General features: G+C 42.2%; 1 protein-coding gene across 9 annotated transcripts in view; it reads right to left on the bottom strand.

Annotated features, from left to right (window-relative positions):
- mpdz (multiple PDZ domain crumbs cell polarity complex component) overlaps window positions 1-24,157 on the bottom strand; it is a 153,215-nt gene that overhangs the window by 113,519 nt on the left and 15,539 nt on the right. For 7 of the 9 annotated variants that reach the window (XM_078395752.1, XM_078395757.1, XM_078395781.1 and 4 more), the window contains exons 4-7: window positions 13,913-14,137; window positions 13,227-13,366; window positions 10,297-10,510; window positions 7,480-7,608 (exon numbers count right to left, since the gene is read on the bottom strand). In XM_078395752.1, coding sequence (XP_078251878.1) covers window positions 7,480-7,608; window positions 10,297-10,510; window positions 13,227-13,366; window positions 13,913-14,137 — 708 coding nt within the window. The remainder of the gene's footprint in view (window positions 1-7,479; window positions 7,609-10,296; window positions 10,511-13,226; window positions 13,367-13,912; window positions 14,138-24,157) is intronic. The other 2 variants (XM_078395774.1, XM_078395794.1) reach the window with 2 other exon arrangements.

Raw genomic sequence — 24,157 nt, 5'->3', positions numbered from 1 at the left:
TAAAGAACAATGAATGAAAGATATGCAAAAAAATTAGATGATAAAGGAACCAGGCCATTGTAAGCTGTTTGTAGGGTGAAAATGAGAAGCTAGTGCGAGAATGCCGGGGGCTACCTGATGTGAGAGAAATCAATATTCATACCACTGGGCTGTAAGCTGCCCAAGCGAAATATGAGATGCTGTTCCTCCAATTTGCGTTCAGCCTCACTCTAACAATGGAGGATACCTGGGACAGAAAGATCAGTGTAGGAATGGGGAGGAGAATTGAAGCTCCAACAACTGGGAGATCAAGTTGGTTCAGGCGGGTTGAGCGAAGGTGTTCCACAAAACGAGATACGAGTCCACATCTTGAACAACGGATACAGTGGAAGAGGTTGGAGGAGGTGCAGTTGAACCTCTGCCTAACCCGAAAGAACTGTCGGGGTCCCTTGACAGAGTCGAGGGAGAAGGTATAGTGGCAGGTGTTGCATCTTCGGCAGTTGCAGGGGAGGGTGGGGGAGGGTGGGGGAGGGGGTGGTTTGGGTGGAAAGGGATGAGTTACCGGGAAGCTTTGGAGGGAACGGTCTCAGCAGAAGGTAGAAAGGGGTGGAGATGGGAAAATGTGGCTAGTGGTGGGATCTCATTGGAGGCGGCAGAAATTTTGCAGGATTATGTTGTATGCAACGGCTGATGGGGTGAAAGGTAAGGACTGGGGGACTCTGTCAATGTTGCAACTAGAGGGAGGGAGAGCAAGGGCGGAGCTGCGAGGTACCGAGGAGACACGAGAGAGTGCCTCATCTATGATGGGAGAGGGGAACCCCCATTCCCTAAAGAATGAGGTGTAGTGGCCTGGACGTGGCCAGAAATAGGCTGGACGCCAGGCAGGTTTTGAAAGTTCTTTAATGCAGGTTGTGAGCATCCATTCACGAGTTCCACCGAAGGGATGAACACTCCTCAAAAAGCCCTGGGTAGAAACCCCGTAGCATGTGGGCAGTCCCTCGTCCCTGTCCGTCAAGAGTGGCCTAATATCCAGGGACCTCCACAGGACCCCGCCCCCAAAGAACCGGAGGTACGAAACGGACAGGAGGGCGCACGAGGTGACCAGCCCGGGTGCGCAGCAAGCCCGGCGCAGGAACCGGCGGCCGACCGACAGGTGATGGGGACGGAGCGGACACTGAAGGAGGTAACCTAGATGGAGGGCGACCTCGCAGGTGCCAATCAATGTCAACATGCGATGGCTTCAGCCGCGCAAACAAAACGGTCTCACTCCAACCCCCCATGTCCAGGACGAATGTGGACGAGCCATGTTGCAGGACCCGGAAGGGGCCCTCATACGGCCGCTAGAGAGGTGTCCGATGAGCGTCCCTGCGCAGGAAAACGAACTGGCAGTCCTCCACAGCAGGAGGAACGTGCGGTTGGAAGGACCCATGACGAGACGTGGTCACCGGCGCCAGCCTGCCCACCGTCTGCCGAAGACGTTGCAGGGCGTCCGAAGGCTGCTCCACTTGACCCTGTGCTGGTGGGATGAACTCCCCAGGAACCGTCAACGGGGCCCCACACACCAACTCGGCGGAGGAGGAGGCCAAGTCTTCTTTGGGTGCGGTGCGGATCCCCAGCAAAACCCACAGCAGGGCGTCCACCCAGTCTGTGCTTTCAGGGCAGCCTTCAGCTGGCGGTGAAACCGTTCCACCAGGCCGTTCGGCTGTGGATGATACGCCGTAGTGTGGTGTAGGCGAACTCCCAGGAGGCGTGCCATGGCCGACCACAGTCCCGACGTAAACAGAGGCCCCCGGTCGGACGTTATCATATCATATCATATCATATCATATCATCATCATACGGCGTATCATCCATTATGTCTAGCGGCACCCCAAACCGGGCGCTCCAGTGCGCCGCCAAGGCCCGATCGCAGGTGGCTGTCGAGGTGTCTGCCAGCGGAATAGTTTCAGTACACCGCGTGAAGCGGTCAACCACGGTGAAGAGGTGGGTCATGCCCTGGGATGGCCGCAGCCCCACGATGTCCACGTGAATGTGGTCGAACCACTGCCGAGGGACGCCGAACCCCTGCGGCGGCGCACGTACATGTCGCTGGATCTTGGTGGTCTGGCACAGGATACAGGTGCGTGCCCAATGTGCAACCTGCTTGCACAGCCCGTGCCACATGAAGCGGGAGGCTACGAGGGCCGTTGTCGCCTGAATGGTGGGGTGGGCAAGCCCGTGGAGCACCTCGAACACCCTGCACCGCCAGGCGACGGGGACGATGGGCCGCGGCAGGCCAGTGGAGACGTCGCACAGCAGCGTTGTGCCCCAGGGCCACAGACAATGTCCTCCAGCTGTAAGCCCGAAACTGCCGTGCGATAAGCGACGGTTTCCCCGTCCACCAGCTGTGCGGCTGCCAGGGCGGAATAGTCAATACCACCGGCCGCTTGGAGAACGGCGTGGACCGCGGGTCTAGATAAGGCGTCAGCCACCCTGTTGAACTTGCCCTCCACAAATCGGATTGAGGTGGTGTACTCCGACACGTACGCCAACTGCCTCTGCTGCCGCGCAGACCACGGATCTGAAACCTTGGCAAATGCGAAGGTGAGCGGCTTGTGACCCGTGAAGGCAGTGAAGGGCCTCCCCTCCAGTAAGTACCGAAAGTGGCGTATGGCGAGGAGCTCATGGTCAAAAGCGCTGTAACGTCGTTGAGCGCCGCTGCAGTCATCAATGTAACGAAGAGTTTGGGGATAGGGCCAGTGAACGCCTGGAACAGGAATTGTTCAATGTACCCTACAAAGATGCAGGCATAGCTGGGGCCCATAGCTATGCATTGGACTTGGAGGAAATGGGAGGAGTCAATGGAGAAGTTGTTGAGGGCGAGGACCAGATCCGCTAGGCGGAGTAGAGTGTTCGTTGAGGGACATTGGATGGTTCTGCAGTCGACGAAGAAACGGAGGGCTTTAAGGCCTTCCTGGTGGGGGATGGAGGTGTAGAGTGACTGAACGTCCATACTAAAGTTGAGCGAGTGGGAAAAAAAAACTGCAGATGCTGGTTTAAATTGAAGGTAGATCGCTGCTCCATCGAGAGTGTGCTGGCATACTGTATAACCACATGGTATGCCAGCTGCTCAGAAAAGGACAGGAAGGCCCTTCAGAGGGTCATCACGACGGCCCAGAAAATCATCGGCTGCTCACTGCCCTCCCTGGAGCACCTGTTCAGCCTGCGCTGCCTCAGTAGAGCAGGCAAAATAATAAAAGATCCATCCCACCCCGGCCACCGTCTGTTTGTTCATCTGCCCTCTGGTCGACGTTTCAGGTCAATCAAATCCCGAACAAACAGACTTAAGAACAGTTTTTACCCCAGGGCCATACGAGAACTGAACACTACCTGTGCACTAGGCAACACCGTTAAAAAATCTTGTACTTAATTTAATTGTATTTATGTATTTATTTGTTTTTGCATTTATTGCATATATGTTTGTACGCACCGTCAGGATTGGCTGTTTTTTAATTTCGTTGTACTCGTTGCAATGACAATAAATGAATATTATTATTATTATTATTATTAAAATGCTGTAGTAACTCAGTGGGTCAGGCAGCATCTCGGGAGAGAAGGAATAGGTGATGTTTCGGGTCAAGACCCTTCTTCTTGAGCGAGTGGGAGCTCGGCAAGCGGAAGTCATTAAAGACACGAAGGGCATGCGAGGTATCTTGGACATACAGTGCCCTCCATAATGTTTGGGACAGACCCATCATTTATTTATTTGCCTCTGTACTCTACAATTTGAGATTTGCAATAGAAAAAAACTCACATGTGGTTAAAGTGCACATTGTCAGATTTTATTAAAGGCAATTTTTATACATTTTGGTTTCACCATGTAGAAATTACAGCTGTGTAGAAATTACAGCTGTGTCCCCCCATTTCAGGGCAGCATAATGTTTGGGACACATGGCTTCACAGGTGTTTGTAATTGCTCAGGTGTGTTTAATTGCCTCCTTAATGCAGGTATGAGAGAGCTCTCAGCACCTAATCTTTCCTCCAGTCTTTCCATCACCTTTGGAAACTTTTATTGCTGTTTATCAACATGAGGACCAAAGTTGTGCCAATGAAAGTCAAATAAGCCATTATGAGACTGAGAAACAAGAATAAAACTGCTAGAGACATCAGCCAAACCTTAGGCTTACCAAAATCAACTGTTTGGAACATCATTAAGTAGAAAGAGAGCACTGGTGTTCTTACTAATCGCAAAGGGACTGGCAGGCCAAGGATGACCTCCACAGCTGATGACAGAAGAATTCTCTCTATAATAAAGAAAAATCCCCAAACACCTGTCCAACAGATCAGAAACACTCTTCAGGAGTCAGGTGCGGATTTGTCAATGACCACTGCCCGCAGGAGACTTCATGAACAGAAATACAGAGGCTACACTGCAAGATGCATACCATGGTTAGCCGCAAAAATAGGATGGCCAGGTTACAGTTTGCCAAAAGTACTTTAAAGAGCAACTACAGTTCTGGAAAAAGGTCTTGTGGACAGATGAAACGAAGAGTAACATATCAGAGTGATGGCAAGAGCAAAGCATGAGGAGACAAGGAACTACCCAAGATCCAAAGCATACCACCTCATCTGTGAAACATGGTGGTGGGGGTATTATGGCCCGGGCATGTGTGGCTGCTGAAGGTACTGGCTCACTTATCTTCATTAATGATACAACTGCTGATGGTAGTAGCATAATGAATTCTGAAGTTTATTGGCACATCCTATCTGCTCAAGTTCAAACAAATGCCTCAAAACTCATTGGCCAGTAATTTATTCTACAAGAAGACAATGATCCCAAACATACTGCTAAAGCAACAAAGGAGTTTTTCAAAGTTAAAAAATGGTCAATTCTTGAGTGGCCAAGTTAATCACCCGATCTGAACTCAATTGAGCATGCCTTTTATATGCTGAAGCGAAAACTGAAGGGGACTAGCCCCCAAATCAAGCATAAGGTGAAGATGGCTACAATACAGGCCTGGCAGAGCATCACCAGAGAAAACACCCAGCAACCAGTGATGTCCATGAATCGCAGACTTCAAGCAGTCATTGCATGCAAAGGATATGCAACAAAATACTAAACATGACTACTTTCATTTACATGACATTGCAGTGTCCCAAACATTATGGTACCCTGAAATGGGGGGACTATGTATAAACACAGCTGTAATTTCTACATGGTGAAACCAAAATGTATAAAAATGGCCTTTATTAAAATCTGACAATTTGCACTTTAACCACAAGTGATTTTTTTCTATTACAAATCTCAAACTGTGGCGTACAGAGGCAAATAAATAAATGATCGATCTTTGTCCCAAACATTATGGAGGGCACTGTAGGTCGGGAGAGATTGGACCAGAGGGGGATAGGACGGAGTTGAGGTACATGGAAATCATTTCCGTGAGACAGGAGCAGGCAGAAACAATGGGTCTGCCAGGGCAGTTGTGTTTGTGGATTTTGGAGAGAAGGTAAAATGGGCTGTGCGGGGCTGGGAAACGTTAAGGTTGGAGGCTGTGGAAGGCAGACAGCCAGACGTGATTAAATCAGTCATGGTGTTTGAGATTAAGGCCTGGTGCTCATCTGTGGGATCATGGCGCAAGGATAAGTAGGAGGAGGTCTGAGAGTTGTTGCCTGGCCTCAGCCCGGTAGAGGTCAGTGCGCCAGACTACCACGACACCTCCCTTGTCAGTGGGTTTGATTATAATGTCAGAGTTGCTGCAGAGTGAGCGGAGGGCTGTAAATTCAGAGGAGGTAAGGTAGGAGTAGGTAAGAGGAATGGAAAAGTTGAGAGAAGGGGTCATCACTGGGTGACGAGGACTCCTTCCCATAGAAAAAGACACAGAGGCAGAGACAATGGAAGGAAAGCTCTACGTCGTGGCAGACCCGGAATTCATTGAGGTGGGGGCAGAGGGGAACGAAGGCGAGGCCTATGTTGAGGACAGACCGTTCCATATCAGAAAGGGGGTCATGGGGGATGGTGAAGACACGACATGGGTGGGGGGGTGGGGTGGAGAGTGGGCAAAGGCCGAGGCGAGAACAGGTGGGGGGGATGGTGGGTGTTCAGAGAGGAGGGGGGCGTGAGACCATTGTATGGGTGGGGTGCGGTCGGGCTAACTTGGTTAAGAGGGGGAAGGGGAAGAACCATCACTACTGAGGTTCCCTGTAGGAGGGGGGGGGGAGCAGTATGACCCAGCAGATTCAGACCACATGGTGTTGGAGTCTGCATAGTGTGACTGTGGGCCTGGTGCTGAGCCTGGAACTCAGGTGAGGCGACTGCTCTGGCTCACTGGTGGGCAGTAGATAGGCGAGGGTCGGCAGAGTCCCGGGTGGAGGCCCCTGAGGGGCTGGAGGAGAGATACGGGGCGGCGGCAGCAGCATAATTTGCTAGACACTTTAATTCTCCTTTCCATTCCTACACAGACCTTTCTGTCCTCGGTCTCCTCCACTGTCAGAGTGAAGCTAAATGCAAATTGGAGGAACAGCATCTCATATTTTGCTTGGGCAGCTTACAGCCCAGGAGTATGAATATTGATTTATCTCACTTCAGGTAGCCCCGACATTCCCTCTCTCTCTATCCCTCCCTCACCCAAATCGAACTAGCTTCTCATTTTCACCCTACAAACAGCTTACAATGGCCTGTTTCTTTTTGTTACTTTTTGGCATATCTTTCATTCATTGTTCTTTATCTCTCCACATCACCGTCTATGTCACTTTTGTTACTTTTTTGCATATCTTTCTTTCATTGTACTTTATCTCTCCACATTACCGTCTATATCTCTCGTTTCCCTGTTCCCTAAACAGTCTGAAGAAGGGTCTCTACCCGAAACGTCACCAATTCCTTCTTTCTAGAGATGCCGCCTGTCCCGCTGAGTTACTCTATCTTTTTGTGTCTTTCTTCGGTTTAAACCAGCAGCTGCAGTTCCTTCTTACACATTTAAAAGACACCCGGACAGGTACAACATTTAGAGGGTTATCAGGCCAAATACAGACAAATGGGACCAACTTAAATGGGGCATCTTAGTCAAAATGGACGAGTTAGGCCAAAGAGCCAGTTTCCATGCTGCATGACTCCAAATGGCATACTTGCACCTATCATCCTCAAAGCAATCACTCAGAGGAAAGGTTTGCACAAGGATTAGCAAGCAACTGTATGACTGATTATTGCTTTCATATTCTATGCTCGCACTTACACACAATTAGCAATCAAGGTAAAGAAAGAAGAACATTGAGTTCAGTGGGTTCTTTTCTTTTGACCATCTGTAGGATATGGGCAGCTCTGTGATAGACTGGATGTTTGATGGCACCCTGAACTAACACCCTGAAGTAGGGTAGTACTCCTGAGACTGAATAATCGTTGTGATTACTGAAAAATGAAGAGTCTTTTCTCAGTTATCATCCCAATTGTTAAACACTGCAGATTCGAACAGGATTGATGAAATGACATGATACATTACGCAACTGATGGTATATTTAGCTCCTTACCCTGTCAGCAACTCCTCCAGGCAAAATGGTCTTTACAACAACACCGGTTGTTCTTCCACCTACAATTCCAAATCCTAAACCACAGCCATCATTAACCAACTCTATACTTTCAACAATCTGCCAATTGACCTGTTGAGAATAGAAGCATTCTATAATGATTATGTACAGTCTCCATTCCACAATTTGACATTCATAAACCGATATGAATTATTCCGGTATTTAAACCGGTATCAGACATGATACCCACAAATGATAATGCATTAAAAAATGACCATCAAAAATGATCACTTAGAAAAAATCATTTCTTCAACTTTACTTGTTAAATTACTTCAGACAATCATGGCAAATCACTCGCAGTTCATGAAGAACAGAAGAAATACCTTTTTTTTTTTAAATTAAGTTGTTAAAAATCTGAAATAAAAACTGAAAATGCCGAGATCAGGTGGTTTTCATGGAAAGAGAAACAGAGTTAATGTTTCAGATTGAAAACCCTTCAAAACTATGAAAGTGAGAAAACAAATTTGGTTCAAGCTGCAGAGAAGATAAGGGAGGGAAACAAAGGTGAAACCAGGGTTACCATAGTGATTCTGTTGTTTAAGGAGCCATGTAGTTGATTTTTTAATAAACGCAGGTAGAGTGAGGTACAAGTGGAACATGTAAAAATGCTTAGTCAGAGATATTGTTCAGATCTGAAACCAAAAGGGGCATGCTGGAAATGTTTTGCAAATCAGGCAAATCAGTGGAGAGAGGAAAGGCCAAGTACAATTGACAGATTCTGATACCTAGAATAAAACATTGCTGAAAATGTTGGGTTCAATAGGTTTGTCCCAAAGGCTACAAGATGCCCAGATGAAGGATAAGGTTCTGTTCCAGAATCATAAATTTGGGGCCTCAATGAAAAAGTATAGAAGGACAGAGATGCTAGAGAGAATGGACAATTGGAAGCAGAGGATCACTGCCATTGACAAACTTCAGGTGCTCCATAAAGAGATTATCCAAGCTGCAATCCGCTTCTTCAATATAAACAAAAAACACAGCTCAAGCACCAAATGCAGCACACTAGAAATGAGAAATCAATCTTTGCTTCATTTTACTTGATGGGAAGGGATGAGGTAAAACGAACAGTCCAAGTGAATTTGAGGGCAGGATAGCTGTGATGAAGTTAATGAAATTAAAGAGGCAGCCTGATGCAGTTTCGGTAGCGGAGATGGAGTTGGGGGATGGTGCCAGTGTATGTTTGGAAAAAGGACGGTTCAACGTAACTGACAAAAAGGCAGGCATTGCTGGGGCCCAAGCAAGCGCTACACCTTTAAGTGGAGAAAATGAGAGGAGTCCAAAAGGTTGTTGAGGGTGAAGACAAGTTCCACCAGACGAAGGAGAGTGTTAGTAGAGGGAAATCAAATGGGTTCAAGGAAGAAACAGAGTGCCTTGGGACCTTTGTTGTGGGGGTGATGGTGTTTAAAGGACTGAACGTCTATGGTAAATATGAGGCAATGGGGGTCTAGAAATTAAAAGCTATTGGAAGAGTTGAAGGGAATGTGAGGCGTCTTAAATGTTAGGTGGTTGGAACTGAATGTTGGATAGGATGGAATCAAGAGCTTAAATTGAGGATGCAATGAGAACAGCAAGTTCAATATTCTGTTCTTTGACCACAAATCAAGCCTAAAAATATATATTTTAATTTTAACACACACATGCCATTGATATATCATTTTGGCACAGAGAATAATGAATATAAACCATTGAACAGATAATTATTCATATTGGGAGCTCCAACCTGAAGCATGTGATGCCAAGCCACAACATATTATTTAATTACAATCCCTAACACCCTGCTTAAAATTAGTAAAAGCAGAAGACGGGTTACCAATAACCATTTTCCTGAATTGCTTCCTGAAATGCTGATTTATTTTTAGTTTACCTCCTTTATTGCTATTTATTAACTCCAAACAAAACAAAATGCCTTGGGCATAATATGATGAGGATATGGGTTGGGTGGTGAGGTGTAGTGAGTAGATTTTTGAACCTTAGACTCTTGCCAATTTTTTTTTGTTCCTTTCACAGCAGCAACGTGGTAAGACATGCAAGGGCTTAATCCTTATTTTATATTGCAGAAACTAACATTTCCCCAAATGAAAACAAATCAGAACTGCAACAGTTACATTCAATGTATTAGATGTGTGTATTCTTAACAACGTTGTGTGAATGTAGAATAATCAACAATAAAAATTGTAACAGTTATTGGTATGCAAGCACAACTTATACTTCAAATTATTCCAATAAAGCCCAAAAAACTACAAAATGATGCTTTATCAGACGCAGCGGTAGAGTTGCTGCTTTACAGCGAATGCAGCGCCGGAGACTCAGGTTCGATCCTGACTACGGGTGCTGCACTGTAAGGAGTTTGTACGTTCTCCCCGTGACCTGCGTGGGTTTACTCCGAGATCTTCGGTTTCCTCCCACACTCCAAAGACGTACAGGTATGTAGGTTAATTGGCTGGGTAAATGTAAAAAATTGTCCCTAGTGGGTGTAGGATAGTGTTAATGTACGGGGATCACTGGGCGGCACGGACTTGGAGGGCCGAAAAGGCCTGTTTCCGGCTGTATATATATGATATGATATGATAAATAACAAATTACTTTTAGAAAAATTACAATAATGCAGGGAATTTGGCACATTAAGGAAGCCCAGATATTTGCAAGAGCAATCCAGAAAGTCTGAAAACAAACAATAAACCTCTTTATGCTGCTTTCTTTGTTATTAAATAGGATACAACCTCTGGGATCTATTCAGACTCTGAAGCACGCTACACTTACTGTCGAAGAATGTTCTAAAAGTGTACTTGCATCTGATGGTGTACGTGAAATCACTGGACTGGATAAATGCGAAATGGATCCCCTGGCAATCACCAACTGAACCTGTTCAGTAGCTTTCTGCAGGATGCCAATCGCCTGTTGATGGGTGACACTCTGGTCCAGAGGCTGTCTATTGATAGCAAGGATTTGATCTGCTTCTTTTAGTTTCCCATCTCTATCAATAGAACAAAGAAAGAATACCTAGTTTTAATTATTTCACTTCGTGCATTAATGAGGTTTATCTCCTAATGTTACAATTTTAAAAGCATCATTTAAAAACCAGAAAATGGATGAAAATCTTAAGTAGCTTCAATGGATCAGGTACTCAAACTTTAATGTAACCTGCCATTAGACAGAGTTTTGATATATGTCGAGGATTGTAAAAAAATATAAATCAAGCCATCTGTTCTTAATGAACTTCAGGTTTTCCAGCATCAACTCTAAATAATATTAACAATATCTGGGAGAATAAAAACACCAGTTTCTTGCTGAACAGCACGCAGTCAAGTAAACAAAAATTTAAAATATATATATATATATATGTCACCAAGAAACAGCAATCATGTTGCAAAATACATATAATATTTATTATTCAACAATTCTAATGCTTCTTCCAATTCTGCTGTGCCAACAAGAGCCAAATTTAAATATCTTTACTACAATGACCGGTGCTGCTTGTGTTAAAAGGACCAATCATTTAAAAAAATCAATACAATGTGTGAATTTTACATGGATAACTAAACTTCTGTGTAATTTCTACTCCAATCCTGGGAATCATGATTTTTCCTATAACTGTTACATTTTTACTAACGAAGCACAGTTATACAGTATAAATACCAAGCTAAATCCTGCACTGATTTAACTAAACTTCTGTAATTTCTACTCCAATCCTGGAAATTATGATTTTTCTTATAATTTAGAACAGAGATGAGGAAAAAACCTTGTAATTTCTACTCCAATCCTGGGAATCATGATTTTTCCTATAACTGTTACATTTTTACTAACGAAGCACAGTTATACAGTATAAATACCAAGCTAAATCCTGCACTGATTTAACTAAACTTCTGTAATTTCTACTCCAATCCTGGAAATTATGATTTTTCTTATAATTTAGAACAGAGATGAGGAAAAAACCTTTTCAGTCAGAGAGTTGTAAATCTGTGGAATTCTCTGCCTCAGAAGGCAGTGGAGGCCAAGAGAGAGCTAGATAGAGCTCTTAAGGATAGCGGAGTCAGGGGTATGGGGAGAAGGCAGGAACGGGGTACTGATTGAGAATGATCAGCCATGATCACATTGAATGGTGGTGCTGGCTCGAAGGGCCAAATGGCCTACTCCTGCACCTATTGTCTATTGTCTATAACTGGTATATTTTTACTAAAGAAGCACAGTTATGCAGGATAAATACCAAGCTAAATCCTGCACTGATTTTCTAGTCACTCATCAACAATTGCACATAACGCCGTGTTACAACCTTTTTACAGTATGCCAATCATAGTTCTAATTTGCAACTTGTAGGTAAAACTAAACTACAATTTAAGCCCTTACTGGTCATGAAATTCCACTAGTTAATTTGTTCAGAAATCAATCACTTGCCCCAATGTCAAATGCACCAGATACTCCAATTGCATTTCTTGCTTGACTGGGAATCAGAATACAACTTATCAGGTGGTATATTTTTATAATTCTTATTGCTAGAAAAATCCAAGGATTCTTGAATGGGCAGTATTTGACAACTCTACAAATTTAGCAAGCTATTAAATGCTTTGAAAAATCCTGCGACACCCCACTGGTAGGACGTGAGAAGAAATGGTCAAAATATCATGAAAAGGAGAAATATGTGGCAAGAGCCATGTTCTGAGTCTGATGCCATAATGAGGAAAAAAGACAAGTGTGCGAGTTGATGGGAACTTAAGATAGGTGATTCTTTCAGCTCTGAATACAACACTTGTTATCCAATCAATACATCACATCTGTAACACTGATTCTGCACCCTGTGTCAGGGCACCACTTCAAAGAATGGCTGAGGAGGATCTCACAAAAGATAAGAAGTTTTGTGGTGAAGTTTTGTGGTTGACTAATCTCACAGCACTGCTGCAAGAGAACTTCCATTGTCAGTGAGTGGGTCCAGAGATTTAGCAGCAGCAAGTTTCAAATCCTGATCTACAAAGTCAAGGGCGCAGATATTAATGATGCCAGGATGTCTGCCCCTTCACTTCCACCTAACTTACAAAAATGTGGCAGGAAATGGCCAGAGAAAAATCATAAAGGATCTCTTTAGATCTGATCCCAGTGTTGCAAAAATTAAAGGCATCAGTCATTTGACTAAGGTTGGTGCTGTAATCCACAAATCTGATCTAACAATACCACCACTGCAATATTGAAATTAATCACAAACAGCAGAAGCCAAATTTACAATCCAAGGCAATGCCTTTATTACACCTTCACGAATCATGAACTGCATCAAGTCAGAGCAGATTTGGTCCTGAATGACTTGCTTTTAATTTTGTTTCTAAAAACAATGGAAGTACTTCAGAGGAAAGATATGAGTCCAAGAAAATAGCTATAAATTGTCACCCAATTCACTGCTGAACTGAAGGAATTAAGGGGGGGGGAGGGGTGAAGGGGGTGCTGCACCAATGCAGGAGAGGATTGGACCCAACAGGTCCACTTGTTTATTAATAAAAAGCAGGTTTAATTATTTACAGCTGCTGATATATTAACATTGGAAATCACAGATTTCTATTCATATTTGAGGATATTTACAGCTTCTGATATATAAACATAAGAAAGAATTCACTGAGATTTTCAGACCAATTTGTTTAGCAATCAAAGGACATTAAAAAAAACAAAAAAACATGTAAAGTTGATGGCAATGCTTGAAAATTTCTTACCTTGCAGATACACTGCCCTCTTGGATTTCCTGGACAAAGATCCCCAGTTCTCCTTTATGTTCACTCTTGAGTCCTACTACACTGAACCCCAAACCGCCACAGGGAGGTTTCACCAGATTTATGTATTCAATTGGTCGGCCCTGATGAAAGAAAGATTCTGTTCATTGCTAACGGAGACAAATTGTTCACCACATAGCAAGTTATATCAGTTCAGAAGTTCTACAAAAGGTGTGCCCACCCATATAAAAATTGCAAATGGTAAAGCTGAGGGACAATATTTCAACTTGGCATATTTGGATCAACCTCAATGTGGTCTAAAGCTCAATTCATCAAACAAATCACCTTTTTACTAGAATAGTCAAGGATACAAGTTGAGATCTGATGCTGTGAGAAAGCAATCTCCCAACATGACACCAACTTTGTCAAAATGATAAGAGATTTGTTAATGTGAAATGATGCTAAATCTTTTCCTATACTGTTAGCATTATTTGATACGTAATACAAATAATCCATTTAGCTGTACAATAGTTGCTTCAATACATATCAGAAACATGCTGAAATGAAAGTTATTTGGTTCACAAAGGCGACAAGTTTGCAAATGAGCTATGCAATTAATTTAAACTATACATTACATAGGCTTTCATATGTCTAACAGCTGCATTAAATATGACAAGACATCTTCTTACATGAGACATTTTTCTCAAAATCTGCTCAAACTCTTCATTGGACCGCTTGCCGTTAACATAAGGGGAACCAGGCTGCATTGGAGGTTCTTGATCAACTTCTTTAATTCCATTCTGTTGAGCAATCATGTAGGATTCATTTAGCGGAGAAGAAGCCAAAGTGACAGGTGAACCAGTTGCTTGAGAGAGATCAATGTTTGAGCGTACAGAAGATGGTGTGATATTCACCTGTTTAAAAAGTAACAAATAGTAAAGTAATTGCACCAACATAGAGTTAAAAAGAGAAACCTGAAACAAAACTATAATTTGAGATGAAGGATCAGTAGCCAAAGCATCACTCTTTCCAGATCCTTACAAAGCTACTGTGTATTTTCTGTTTTTATTTCACTAAAGATACTCTTTCAGATTGAATATGTTAAGTGAACATTGCATATAAATGTGCTCCTCATATGAGAACACTGAATTTTTGGGCAATGCAGCGAATTTCTGAAGAACGTTTAGCAATGTTTAGCAAAAACTGGAACAAAAATTGACAGGACGTAGAATAACCCTGAAGTATTCATATCTATCGTACAGTCAAAAAACTTACTTTGCCCTGGAGCAATGAACCAAAAAAGGCAATACTGAAAAGTCACTCAAACAATAATATGCAGATGAAGGCCAGATAGAAGATAGAATCTAATTCATTATCAAGTGGCTGCTTCATATTGCAAGTGTAAAGTAAATGTTGCTCAGAAATGAAAGATGTAACTGGCACTTTGGCTTTCATCAGTCAGAATATTGAGTATAAAAGTTGGGAGGTCATGTTGAAGTTGTATAAGACGTTGGTGAGACCGAATTCAGAATATTGTGTTCAGTTCTGGGCACCATGCTATAGGAAAGAAATTGTCAAGCTTGAAAGGATTCAGAAAAGATTAACAAGGATGTTGCCAGGACTAGAGGATGTGAACTATAGGGAGAGGTTGAGTAGGCTGGGTCTCTATTCCATGGAGCACAGGAGCTGTATGTTACACTGTCTAATGGAGATTTTATACAAAATCATGAGAGGAATAGATCGGGTAGATGCACAGAATTTTTTGCCTAGAGTAGGGGAATCGAGGACTAGAGGACATAGGTTCAAGGTGAAGGGGAAAATATTTAATAGGAATCTGAGGGGAACTTTTTCACACAAAAGGTGGTGGGTGTATGGAACAAGGTGCTAGAGGAGGTAGTTGAGGCTGGGACTATCCCATCATTTAAGAAACAGTTAGACAGGAACATGGATAGGACAGGTTTGGAGGGATATGGACCAAGCGCAGGCAAGTGGGACTAGTGTAGCTGGGACATTGTTGGCCAGTGTGGACGAGTTGGGCTGAAGGGCCTGTTTCCACACTGAATCACTCTATGACTCAAAGAGGACAATGATTTTACATGTGGTCCTGCTAGAACTCTTATTAGTTATATTTTTAATAAATCTGAGGTTACAAAAAAATCATGCTATGATGACAAGTGTGTCAATAGGGAAAAGGGGGTTGGGGCCTCACTGTGTTTCAGCCTCACTGTAACAACGTTTTATACCCCAGCAGAATTTTAATTTTAATAGCTATAAATTTATTTTCATTATTGCAAACCAAAAATATTTAAGGCTGTATGTTACACTGTCTAATGGAGTAGCATTGCGTAAGTGTTAATAGAAGCAATTGGTTCATTTCAATGGCTACCTGTGGTGAAACAGAGAGGTAGCCATTGTGTTCTTAGGAGACAATAGTGTCTAATTACTGCACAGGTAACACAGGTTTTTTCTCTGGACTGTTATTTTCCCAGACAGCATTTTGTTTCCATCTCATCAGTTTCCAAAGTAACTTTTAATTGATTTTCTAGTCCTCAATCGAAATTATGTTATAATCAAAACACACAAATAATATAAGTGTTCCCTAATTCATCAATCGCATTATATCTAATTCACATAACATGTGGTGTAGCGGAACTACCTGTACCAGACAATGTGCCAAATGTCCGTGGAATAACTTGATAGTAATGGTTATCATCAATCATGGAGAACATAGTTTTAGAGAAGCTATAACTAGTCGTTGTTAATATTCAAGCAATAAATGACTAAATAATTAAGCAGCCAATAAATGTTGGGCAATCTAATTTCTGGGTCCCTACTTCTAAGCTAAATTTCACATTACACTTTATATCAATATCAGAGTCAGCAACTGTAAGCTTGAATTATAAGGTTTTACTCACCTGCTGCTGAGCCACCTGCTAAGTTGAACTTTTTGACTAGTTGAAAGGGACAAGTGAATGAATAGGCTTAGTCATGGGGTGCAAAATGAGAGATGCCAAGATAATTTAACGTACAGAAGCCTAAGTCAAGAGAGCACTTGATTGGGTACACACACGTCTTATTGGCACATATTGAAATTGATACCAAGTTTTCTTTTGATACTTTTGAGGGCAACATACAGCTGAAAAATTGAAGAGTGCCAAGAATAGATTATTGTTCAATACTAAAAATAAAAGAGTGCGTAAGGGAAGATAAAACATGGTTTATGATTCTCTGGGTCGATATGAATTAAACAAAGGCTCTAGGGTCCACCAAATAGGATAACTACAGAGACATTAGAAGAGGGCATTATAGTTAACTACGTCAAAGGCTGCAGGCTGGTTAACAAGGATTTCAAGAAACAGATTATCTTGACTTAAAATAAAATAGTGATGGATAAAGTTATTCTGGTATTGTGGCATGGCTAAACATCTGACTGGATAATTCAAACAGGGAGTTCCAGGAAAAAAGGACATGAATTTACATGTTTTGACGTTCTCAATGACTTGAGAGGCAGAGAGGCAGTTTGTCAGGATGAAGAGATCAAGATGGACAAAAGATTTTAAGATGAGGGGGAAACAGCAACCAAGGAAGAACTGTTGACAATATCAGCTAGCATGGGACCAACAGTTCAGTGAGAATCAAACTAAGAAAGCAAGGCCAGGTCTTGTGGATGTAATGAGCCTGGAGCAATATTAGTGAGTTCTTAGATGGGAGACAAGTGAGAATCTCAGAAAACCAATGAATAGAATAAGACTAGACCAAGTGGACCCGTTGGGCCCAAACCTCTCCTACATTGGTGCAGCACCCCCTCCCCCGCTCCCTCCCTTCTCCCCTCACCCTCCACCAACTCTCCCCCTCCCTCCCCACTCCATCCCCCTCAACCCTCCTTATCCTCCCTCCCTCCCTAGGAGATAGATTTAAACTTTAAAACATAAATAACTTAAAAAATATAACACCAATTTCAATGAAACTTCTTCCATTAGCACCAAATGGGCGACGGTGAGTAAGGTGGGCCTACAAATTGTTGCGCTATCGTGTACTGTTTTGGCTGTAGTTCAGGAACAAACAAACAAACCAATGTGAGTTTTAGTATATAGATAGCATAGGCAGCTGCCTCAGTTTTTGTAGCAAAGTCTATGAGCTCCTCAATCATTGGGAAGTGAAAGTGGAGGAGCAGAATTTAAGATAACAGTTTGCAATAAAGCAACCAAGTCTGGATTCTTTGTATTCCTGGATGATTCACACTGTAGAGTGAACAAAGGGGGTGGGGGGAAAAAAGAGCTCAAATAATGTTTTATCAGACCTAAACAAGTGGGCAAAATGATGTAGGAATGACACACGAAAATATGGTTCAACAAAAAATCTGGAAAAATGTGGTAGACTTTCGCCATGTCAAAATCTCCCCTATTCAAGACCAACAGTGACATTTTCGTTAGGTATGAGTATCAAAGGACAAGAGTTAAAAGTGTTTTATTGCCACTTGGTGTAGTCTATATACTAAAACTCTCATTTGTTTGTTTGTTCCTGAACTACAACCAAAACTGTACATGATAGCGCGACAATTTTAGCCCCACCTTATTCACTGCCGTCCCTTTGGTGCTAATGGAAGAAGTTTAATTGAAATCAGTGTTATGTTTTTTAAGTTATTCACATTTTAAAGTTTAAAACTATCTCCTTGGGAGGGAGGGGGCACCGAGGGAGGGGGGCGGAAGGGAGGATAAGGGGGATGGAGTGGGGGGGAAGGGGGTGGCAGGGGAGGAGGGGAGGGGAGGAGAAGGGGGAGGGGAAGGGGGAGGGGGAGGGTGCTGCACCAATGCAGGAGAGGTTTGGGACCAATGGGTCCACTTAGTCTAGTATGTACCAAAACAGAACAATAACATTCTTACTTGCAAAGGATAGACAATAGGCAATAGGTGCAGGAGGAGGCCATTCGGCCCTTCGAGCCAGCACCGCCATTCAATGTGATCATGGCTGATCATTCTCAATCAGTACCCCGTTCCTGCCTTCTCCCCATACCCCCTGACTCTGCTATCCTTAAGAGCTCTATCTAGCTCTCTCTTGAATGCATTCAGAGAATTGGCCTCCACTGCCTTCTGAGGCAGAGAATTCCAGATTCACAACTCTCTGACTGAAAATGTTTTTCCTCATCTCAGTTCTAAATGGCCTACCCCTTATTCTTAAACTGTGGCCCCTTGTTCTGTACTCCCCCAAAATTGGGAACATGTTTCCTGCCTCTAATGTGTTCAACCCCTTAATAATCTTATACGTTTCGATAAGATCTCCTCTCATCCTTCTGACAGAGATCAAAGTTAAATGAATTTGAGGTACAACTGTCACACTGGAAGAGATGTGAGGAGTTGATTTACATTCTACTGCCATTATATTCCCATGTCACCTTGAACCCCAGGGCCACAATTTGCTGTTTGCTATTTCAATAGACAATAGACAATAGACAATAGACAATAGGTGCAGGAGTAGGCCATTCAGCCCTTCGAGCCAGCACCGCCATTCAATGCGATCATGGCTGATCACTCTCAATCAGTACCCCGTTCCTGCCTTCTCCCCATACCCCCTCACTCCGCTATCCTTAAGAGCTCTATCCAGCTCTCTCTTGAAAGCATCCAACGAACTGGCCTCCACTGCCCTCTGAGGCAGAGAATTCCACACCTTCACCACTCTCTGACTGAAAAAGTTCTTCCTCATCTCCATTCTAAATGGCCTACCCCTTATTCTTAAACTGTGGCCCCTTGTTCTGGACTCCCCCAACATTGGGAACATGTTTCCTGCCTCTAATGTGTCAAATCCCCAAATTATCTTATATGTTTCAATAAGATCCCCCCTCATCCTTCTAAATTCCAGTGTATACAAGCCTAATTGCTCCAGCCTTTCAACATACGACAGTCCCGCCATTCCGGGAATCAACCTAGTGAACCTACGCTGCACGCCCTCAATAGCAAGAATATCCTTCCTCAAATTTGGAGACCAAAACTGCACACAGTACTCCAGGTGCGGTCTCATCAGGGTTCGGTACAACTCTAGAAGGACCTCTTTGCTCCTATACTCAACTCCTCTTGTTACGAAGGCCAACATTCCATTGGCTTTCTTCACTGCCTGCTGTACCTGCATGCTTCCTTTCAGTGACTGATGCACTAGGACACCCAGATCTCGTTGAACATCCCCTCTTCCTAACTTGACACCATTCAGATAATAATCTGCCTTTCTATTCTTACTTCCAAAGAGAATAACCTCACACTTATCTACATTAAACTGCACCTGCCATGTATCCGCCCACTCACACAACCTGTCCAAGTCACCCTGCAGCCTTATTGCATCTTCCTCACAGTTCACACTACCCCCCAGCTTAGTATCATCTGCAAATTTGCTAATGGTACTTTTAATCCCTTCATCTAAGTCATTAATGTATATCGTAAATAGCTGGGGTCCCAGCACCGAACCTTGCGGTACCCCACTGGTCACTGCCTGCCATTCCGAAAGGGACCCATTTATCCCCACTCTTTGCTTTCTGTCTGTCAACCAATTTTCTATCCATGTCAGTACCCTACCCCCAATACCATGTGCTCTAATTTTGCCCACTAATCTCCTATGTGGGATGGAATCAAAAAAAGAATAGAGAAAATTACACTGTTTTTAGTTTTAGACCTTGAGTGAACATTAAATCTGAAAATCAGCTATGGGTTTCACAGGATAGAGATCAAAACTGGCTATATGAAGCTGAGATACAGTTTTACATTAGAAAAGATGCGAGAGGTTGAATGTCCTACCCCTGTCCTTACACTTTGAGCTACTTTTCAAGAAAGAGGAGCGAGGAATTCGGTTTACAATTCAAATGGAATTCCACTCATTTAAACAGTGCAATCTGTTGAGATAAGACACATTCCAGGCAGTAGTTTTTTGACTGCCTGTATACTGCTTGCAATTTCCTTTCCATAGATTCCCGTGAACATTTTGTTCTGCAAAATGTGACTCAAAAACCAGAAAGAACATGTTACTTCTGCATTGTGAGGCCTCATAACACTTCCAGTACAAAGCATGGATGTGTTTACTACATTAACAAGGATATTTAGATAGTTGCCACTATATCTTTAATGAATCTCATTTGCAGTCACATGAGCAGAGCTCCAGAACAACTTCTTACAGTGGTGTGAATTAATAGCCAGCTCCTTTTAACAGTAAGAATCGCACAATGTTGTAAAACAATATCAAGCTACAGGTGCACAGATGTAGATAACAAGAGCATAATATGCAGCAAATATAAGAGGAAACAAGGAACTGTACATTTAAACACACCCACTCTTCACAAAAAGCACAGTGGTAATGTTCCAACAATGGAGAAACTGGCATGATCATCCTGAGAGCAACTCCTCGGAGAATGAGATCATGGCAAAAGAACAGCCTATAGGAGGATATAATAATGGATATTTATTCATTCAATGGATATTTATTGTCACATATGTAATTAAACATTACATTGTGAAAATCATTTTGCATATAATGCCATGTTTGCATTTCATCAAGTTCAAAGTAGCATACTTCTACACTTATCATCAATGACTAGGATGTTCTTGTACTCCTGCGACAAACTTCTCAAACCGAGGTTCAATTTATTTTTCCAAAGTAACCCGCATTACCGAATCAACATACTGAAGTGAATTGCTTTTTTTGGATTTCAATTCTACCAAGGTCGGAAATTCTTGTTCAGACAGGAAAGTTGTTGTCATCATTACTCGTGGTTGAAGGGCCTTCATGGCAATTGATTTGTATTTAGGGAAAGCAAGTAACCCAATAGTCTCCATAGTAGTACTACATCTCAAAAGATGATTTTTGAGTGAAGTCATAATGTAGCTCCATCAACACTTCTGAGATTTCCCCCAAATCTGCTCGCTTGATGTGGCTGGTGATAATTGGATTAACTAGCCACATCTGATTTTCGAAGTCCTGCAGATGCTTCTGAGGAAAATATGTTTCAAAATTTTTAGACAGCAACTGCAGATGGTCGGAAATTATGTCCTTCAGTGTTTTCTCCAGACCAAGTTGCTTTTCTTCACACTCACACTCTATGGGAAATTGGAGAAATTTCCTTTACGAATGTTAATATGCCACATGGTGATCTTCATTTTCATGGCTTCTATTTTCCCAAGGACATCGAAGATGTCACCTCCTTTTCTTTGAAGTGACAAGTTGAGCTGTTTCAAATGTTCAAAAATAGAAGTCGTAACACAATTTAGCCAGCCAAAAATCACCGTTGAAATGAATTGCTTTCACGTCACCTTGCTCAGTAAAAAATACAGACAGTTCATTCTTCAGGGACAGTACTCTTTCAAGGACTCTTCCACGTGACAACCATCGAACCTCAGATGGCAGGAGAATCATGTGATCTGCAGACATATCCTTGCATAGCTTTGAAAACAGCCAACATTTTTTTGTTTGTGGGCGAATAGCATTGATAATTTTCACCACATCTTGCAACAATTCTTCCAGCTCATTTGTCTGGTCATTGCAACAAGTGTTCAGTTTCTTGGCAACCAGTGCTTCCCGTTGTAAACAACAATGTAAAAAGATGCAATTATGGGATTTTTCTTTGATGCGAGTGGTGGCTCTTTTATGTTTCCCCATCATGGCTGCAGCACCATCTGTAGTCACAGCAACACATTTGCTCCAAGATAAATTTTCATTTTCAATGAATTCGTCAAGCATGGAGAAAATAAATTCACCTGCAGTTTGCTCTCCAACTGGCAAGCAAAAGAGATAATGCTTGACAATTTTTCCTAACTTTGATCCGGGAAAGTTGTGCATCGTTTTTAATGCCCGTAGTTTCATCAAACTGCAGAGCGAAAAATGGTGCTTCCAACAGTTTCACCATCAGCTGATGTTTCAGATCTTCAGCAATCATAGTAGATCGAAGTTTCATTGTGTCATTGGACAAAGGAATTTGCACGACTTTATCCACTGCTTACTTTCCACCATGTAGTAGATTGGCAACGATTTTCAAATACGATTTCACATCTTTCTCAGTCTCTGTGTATGGCTTTTTTTCTTTCATGAGCACATGTGCTATTTGAAGAGAGGCAAGAGGAGGTTTTTTTAGTTGCAGTCATTTTTTACCATCGACTGGAAGAAATCCTGTTGCTTCCACAAATACTCACGAGTGTTTTTGAAAAACTGTATGGACTTGTTTTGATGATTGCTATGCTTTGTTCTTAAATGAGTCTATAATTTTGAGGGAGCCAGGCACTGGTTGCTATATTTTACACTGCAAAACATGCACCGAGTTGAGGGAATAGGGCTTGTTAGTTCATCTTGGGGAAGGAAAAAGCCATACTTGATATATTCTTCGTTCCACTTTCTTTTCTTGAGTTTTGTGGAGAGGGTACTTAGGTCCTGGTATTTTCTCTTGAGATTAAGTTTTTCTTTGCCCATATCATTAAAAGAGTCATCATCTGTAACATACGTAACTGCATTTTTAAGTTTGTTATCCTCAGTTTCCTTGTCACCCTTCACAAGTGACTTGTCTCCTGAACATAACTCCTCTTGAGTCTTGTTCGTTTCACTTTCTTTCAGAAATGAACTACTTCCTCCTGCACATTCTTCCTCTAGTGCTGGTTTCTTTAGGTCCTTCATCAAAGACATAGTGTCTTAATCTGCAAATAAAACTTACAAAATACTGAAGTCGGTAGAATAGAAAATGCAGAATATCACTACAAGAAAATGGCACAATCTAACTTTAGATTGCCTAAAAATGGGGCTTGAAACTCCTTAATGTAGCTAGAATTCATGTTGCTTGATGCAAATAAGTGCTGGTGGATTGAAGTACAGTAAATATATATAATAGAATTCTAGTTCTAGCAAAGTAGCTAAATTGGCAACACAAAGTAAAGTTACAGTTCAACAGTTGCCTACGACGATCCTCCAGTGTTGCCATTTATAAATTTATGATCCCACCAGCTAGTCTGGTCATCCCTAAAAAGTTATATTACAGTAAATTTGGGAAATATTCTGCTATTTTGAAATTAGAAAACCATAGGTAGAGAGAAAAAACATATCCAATTTCCAGCTCCACTGCCATTAAAACCAAAAAGAGCTTACTAACCACTTTAATGGCAATGCCTGTTTTAAGTATAGAAAAATATATAAATATCTGAATAAATTGTCATTCACCTTTCATTCACCCCTCTAGTTTCATTCACCCCAAAAATAATTTAATTTACCCTTGGGTGAACTATTCACCAGTTTAAGAAGCACTGTTCTAGACCCAAAGAACACAAGACTTCTTGAATAAGATATTGGCAAGGCCTAATTTGGAGTAATGACCACAGTTCTGGTCTTGTCAACTGAAGGACCATTTTCTTGCATTGGAAAAATGCCGCATTAAAAAGCACAAATGAATCTTTGACTTCTGAGAAAGGATTAAGATTGGTCTATACTCGTGGAGTTTAGTATATATTCACTGGAGTTTGGTCTACACTCACTGTTGTTTGAAAGGTAATCTCATTTAAACAATAAGGTCTTATACACACTAAACAATGGAGATATAAAGTTGATAAAGTTTTGACAAATGTCATTGACTTGAAGTGCTAATGTTTCCCTCGAATACTTCCTAAGCAACAGAGTATTTCATTTTTAATTCAAACTCCCAGCATTTGCTGTATGGTGCTCCTGCCACAGTATTAATTTTACATTGTTACAAAATGCAAGTTTATCACAGTTTATTAGTTTATTATTTACACATCTATTAGAGTTGAAAATGATCAAATCAACTTAGGCTTGGCAGAAAAGAAACACTGTACTTGAGGTTAAGGATCTGTCATGAGAATATGGATTGCCTCTGCAGTTGAGTGGATTTTTAAATTACATAGAAATTTATGCACCAGTATCTGAAGCCAACTAACAATAACTTCTGAATTTGCAAAAGTCAAGGA

The sequence above is a fragment of the Rhinoraja longicauda genome, chromosome 3, assembly GCF_053455715.1.
Source record: "Rhinoraja longicauda isolate Sanriku21f chromosome 3, sRhiLon1.1, whole genome shotgun sequence".
NCBI classification, from domain to species: domain Eukaryota; kingdom Metazoa; phylum Chordata; class Chondrichthyes; order Rajiformes; family Arhynchobatidae; genus Rhinoraja; species Rhinoraja longicauda.
The sequence above is the reverse complement of the archived record's forward strand: the minus strand, read 5'-3'. Positions and strand labels throughout refer to the sequence as shown.